This window comes from Octopus bimaculoides, chromosome 9 (genome assembly GCF_001194135.2).
Source record: "Octopus bimaculoides isolate UCB-OBI-ISO-001 chromosome 9, ASM119413v2, whole genome shotgun sequence".
Classification (NCBI taxonomy): domain Eukaryota; kingdom Metazoa; phylum Mollusca; class Cephalopoda; order Octopoda; family Octopodidae; genus Octopus; species Octopus bimaculoides.
In genome coordinates this window covers 57,633,807-57,639,225 of record NC_068989.1, presented here as the reverse complement: position 1 = coordinate 57,639,225, position 5,419 = coordinate 57,633,807, and the positions used below count along the sequence as shown (strand labels likewise).

The 5,419-nt window shown below is 33.8% G+C and overlaps 1 protein-coding gene across 1 annotated transcript in view; it reads right to left on the bottom strand.

Moving 5' to 3' along the window:
• Position 1: 1 nt before the first annotated feature.
• The window catches only part of LOC106871386 (uncharacterized), a gene marked incomplete at its 3' end in the record, with an annotated part of 540,352 nt that continues 534,934 nt past the window's right edge, over positions 2-5,419 (bottom strand). The window contains exon 8 of the mRNA XM_052970915.1: positions 2-168. Coding sequence (XP_052826875.1) covers positions 2-168 — 167 coding nt within the window. The remainder of the gene's footprint in view (positions 169-5,419) is intronic.

The window sequence follows — 5,419 nt, the reverse complement described above, 5'->3', positions numbered from 1 at the left end:
AAGACTCTCGGACAATATCATCAAGACTCATACAAAGGGCTGCGGCAAAAAAGAATATAGTTCCCCCCCATCCGAGACCATAGCCCGTTCCGTAGTGATGGGATAACAGCTTTAAGTCATGTTCTATGGCAACAGGAAATATTATCAGTGCTACTGTCGTGCTGAGAGCTGGAAGGAAATACAAAACAAAATGAATAGAATGCAATAGAATATTATGAAGAAAATACAGTACAACAAAAAAAAACAAGAACAAAAACAGCAATATTTTCAAAGTTTGGCACTAGGCCAGCAATTTTTTGGCAAGGGTTAAATCATTTACATTGACCCCAGTACTCAACTGGTACGTACTTTACAAACCCTGAAACGATGAAAGACAAAATTGACCTTGACACTATTTGAAATCATTTACATTGACCCCAGTACACAACTGGTATTTAATTTATTGACTCTGAAAAGATGAAAGGCAAAGTCAACCTCGGTAGAATTTGAACTCAGAATGTGAAGATGGATGACATGCCACTAAGCATTTTGTCCAATATGCTAATGATTCTGCCAGCTCACTACCCTAACAGCAACAACAACAATAATAATGAAAATGATATTCATAATGATGATGATGATGATGATGATAATAATGATAATAGAAGAATAAATAACCTAAGTTATTTTTGGCTATTTTACATTCATTTCCCCATAACAGCATAAGTAGGCCCGTGATTTTACAACAATAGTTTTTTACACCTGGATGACTCTTTTTCTCTTGCTAACCAGTCAACCATGCAAGCAAGCAGAAGGCAAGTTTAGTGTTAAAATATTTAATGTATGGTACATTAAAAAAAACCTGATTAGATGTAAATATTTGGGGAAATAGATAGATAAACTAGTGTTAACATGTTTAACAGAAGACACCTTAAAAAACAGAAATAAACAAGCGGTTTGAAAGAATGATTTTAGTCAGTAATGAGTAATGATAGCTTAACATCCACTTTTCCATGCTTGCATAGGTCAGACTGAATTCATTGAAGTGGATTTTCTACAGCTGGATACCTTTCCTATCACCCATCCTAAGTGATAGCTCCATGAACAAAAGCAACCAGTACTCTATAAAGTGGTTGGCATTAGGAGAGATATCTAGCTGTAGAAGCCATTCTAAAGCAGACATTGGAGCATGGTACATTCCTCTGGCTCAACAGTACCCATTGAACTGTTCAACCCATGCCTGCATGGAAAACAGATGTTGAATAATGATGATGATGATGACGACGAATTGTTGGTGTTACTAAAGGAACTAATTTATATGATTCTGTTTATAGTATTGTAGGAAAATATAACAGTATAAAGAATGAATAATTTAGAGATGCCATCTACATGAAAAATAATAGGCAAGCATATTTAATACAAAGAACTTTAAAAAGCTATCTAAATAAATATGTGGTGTAGTAGACAAATCAATAGACAATAGATAGATAGGTAGATAGATAGATTGATAGATAAATTAGTAAGTTAATGTCAACATAATACAAGGCACTTTAGAAGTCTTACTCAATAAATGGTGAGATGGATTGACAAATATACAGATAAGTAAATAATTGATAATATTTAACATATAGAGCATTCAGGGCAGCCAGCTGGCAGAATCGTTAGCATGCTGGGCATAATGCTTAGTGGTATTTTGTCTGTCTTTATGTTCTGAGTTCAAATTCTGCTGAGGTTGACTTTGCCTTTCATCCTTTCAGGGAATCAATAAAATAAGTACCAGTCAAGTACTGGGGTCAATGTAATCAACTTACCTCTTCCCCCTAAACTGCTGTCCTTCTGCCAAAATTTGGAACTAATATATAGAACATTCAAAATGCTCTAATATATAATGCATTATTTATAATTATGAATACATATAACTAGGAAAAATACTAATCCCTGAATGTCAGACTAGATGTGTTGGAGCATATGTTTTGTTATTTTGCATTTTGTGTTTAAATCCCATCATAGCCTACTTAGGTGAAAGACTGAATCTGTCACCCAGTTTAATACCCTCACCTGTTCATTGGGTACCTTAAGCAGAGTTCATGCAGTTGCAACTCTTTAGGCTAGTTCTCTGGTTTAAGGGGACCTTTCTCCTTCCTACCGGCTTCGAGGCCTTGCAAAGGGTCATAAGTACAGACTTCCCACTTGACTATAAGGAAACAAAAGAGATAATAATAATAATAACCTTGAGACAAGTAGAATCATGTGGTTTGTCCAGGAATAGATAACATCTATTGTAAGATTTGATCTCATAACTGCATCTTTGAATGTTTAACTGTTTGAAGTCAATCTATGGTTAGATTAAGAAGTGTCTTTGTTGGCTTGGGAAAGTAATCAGTTTCATAAACTAGTTGGGGCCCAAGATCTGTTGCTCCAAATTAATCCCAATTCTGCACAGTGAAGTACCACACAATGTACCCAGGACGTGAAATGGTTCATTAAATGTAATGCAGTATGCAAGTCTGGATAAATCATGGACTTGGTGGCGTGTGACAATCATTGTTTCTCTGCATTAATCCTTAGTGGTGTGCATCTTGGTACACTGGTTGGAACTCGTAAAGCTATTAATGATTTTTATTTTTAATTTATAAGTTAATCAAGGAAGAAGGGGTGATTTCCAAAATCTTTGCAGAGATCTTTTCAGGGATTAATATGTTTTTCTGTGTGATTTGAAAAAAATTTAGCAGCAGTTTCTAGCATGTTGAACAACTACACAGAAACTAACTTTCATGATTCCTTGGTATGTATGTGTTTTATGCTGTCAGTGTATGTTTTAGGTCCATATGATCCCTAGGGGTCCATATAAAATATTTTGGGGTCCATGCAAGCAAAGTAATAAATCAGGGATCATCAGTAGTATTTTAAAAGACCATGAATAAATTTTGCTTTTATATGTGTATATGGCAAAAAACAACTAGATTACTTTCTCAAATATTTTACGTAGTTTAAACCTTTAACATTCAGATTACTCTATCAAATGTAATGCTTATTTATTCACACTTATTTGAATTAGTTATGCATTAGCTCGTAACTTTGAGATTTCAATGACATGATTGTTTATTTCTAGAATAATACTGTAAGATAAGTGTGAGAGGCCAGATCTGGCCAGTTTGAACATAAAACTGGTAGAATATTTTGGCTGGATATGGCTGATTTAAATACGAAAGGGTTAACATGTTTCCAGCCACTGAAACAATTTCTTAGTGAGTGCTATTGAAAACCTACACAAGTAAACCTATGAAAAACAATATAGGAATTTTGAAAGATATCTATAAAGCTACTTATTAAACATCAAATGGTTATGGGGGGCCCACCAGAATGAAACAGTAATCCAAGGGGTCCATAGGTAAAAAGTGGTTGAGAATCGAATCACTGATTTAAATGCTTGTCTTGTCTTCCTGATGTGTTATTGGGCCACTGAATTAGTGCTTAGTTAGCAGTGAGGAAGGCAATGAGTGAATTGTCAACTAATTGCTCCAACAAAATCTATCCTATCCCATATATTACAAAAATAATTGATATAAAACCTTTGTAGAATCAGAATGATCCCAGTCTATAATGAAATGAAACTAAATTTAGAAATTCATAGAGTCAGTTGCTGTATTCTTTTCTCAGATATTTATATTTTATTAATATTATCCTATATTATCATAATTAAATACACATATAAGCAATCAATATTTTCTTTTTATGAAAGAAGTTAGTATACATAACATGAAATATTTATAAGTAATCAATATCTTCTTGTTATATTACATGAAATATTTGTAAATAATATAGAAACAGGAAAATGCAATGGAAGTCATGATTTCATCTCTAATGAAGGTTTTGTCTTAATATAATATGCATGGTAGATATGAGGGAGTGCTGAAAAGTTCCTGGCTTTAAGGGTATCACAAAATGCCTGGTTGGATGCCCCACCTTCTGAGTTCTTTTATAGGGCTTAGAAAAACTGTAGAACTACTGCAATAGATGTGTGTATCTGAGAGGGGAATATGTTGCATAAAATCTTAATTAACTGATCCTCCTGTATTTTCTTTTACCTGAAGCCTGGAACTTTTCAGCACCACCTCATATTCTTTGCTTAGAGCTTTGAAAGATTTTATTTTGTAATATCTTTGTAAGAGATGGGGAGAAGGTAGCTGCAATGATAGATCCCTTTTCAGAGTCTCTATGACTGGCAGGAAGAAGGGATCATGATATCCATAGACTGAAGATTCTGTAATTATATAAACTGTGATAAAGCCATCTATGAGCCTAATTGTGGCTGTGAACCAGGTAACAACTAAAGTCTGCTACCTAAGACATGAGAATTAAAGGAAGTGAAATAGATCTACTAAGAACTGAAATGGTGTTTCAGAAGAAGTTCATTCTTTTATCTTCTATCTTTTGATTGTTTCAGTCATTAGACTTCAGCTATGTTGGGACACCACCTTGAAGAATTTTTAGTTGAATGTTTTATTGACCCCCAGCACTTATTGTTTTTTAAAGCTGGGTACTTATTCTATCGGTCTCTTTTGATGAACTGCTAAGTTACAAGAACTTAAACACCACAGTACTGAATGTCGAGTGGTGGGGTAGGGAGACAAACACAGACACAAAGACACACACACACACATAAATGTATGTATACATATGTAACTGGGCTTCTTTCAATTTCTGTCTACCAAATTCACTTGCAGGGCTCTGGTTGGCCTGAGGTCATAGTTGAAGACACTTGCCCAAGGTGTCACACAGTGGGTTTGAACCCAGAACCATGTGTTGGGAAGCAAAATTCTTACTACACAACCATGCCTGCACCTTTAATGACTCATTAGGAACTTTATTATGATATAACAGACATAGATTCAAAATAATACCATAAGCTTATTCATTTTCAGTTGTGACTTGAAGCTGCTTTCTGTAGTTCATCTTACATATGATATTTTAGTAAACTTACTCACTTTCACTTCATCTGGAAATTTGATAACAAGTTTAACTTTTATATTACATTTAAGGGATTAGATATAGCTAATATGTCTTGTTGTGAAACTAATTGTTCTTACAGTAAATATTTAAATTTTTGAACAACAGTAGCCAAAAGGTAAAAGAAATACTAAAACAAAATAAATTCTCATTTCAAATAATTATCTTATCACAATTTACCATTGATGGAGAGAAAATAAATATAAACCAATGAAATTGGGCCAATAAATAAACTCTGTTTAAACCACCAAATAATAATTTAATGAATATTTTCTAGATAATGTTTTTCAAGTTTGTTTAATGTGGTGACTCCTCCTCCTCCTCCTCCTCATCATCATCATCATCATCATCATCATCATCATCATCATCATCATCATCATCATCATCATCATCATCATCATCATCATCATCATCATCATCATCATCATCA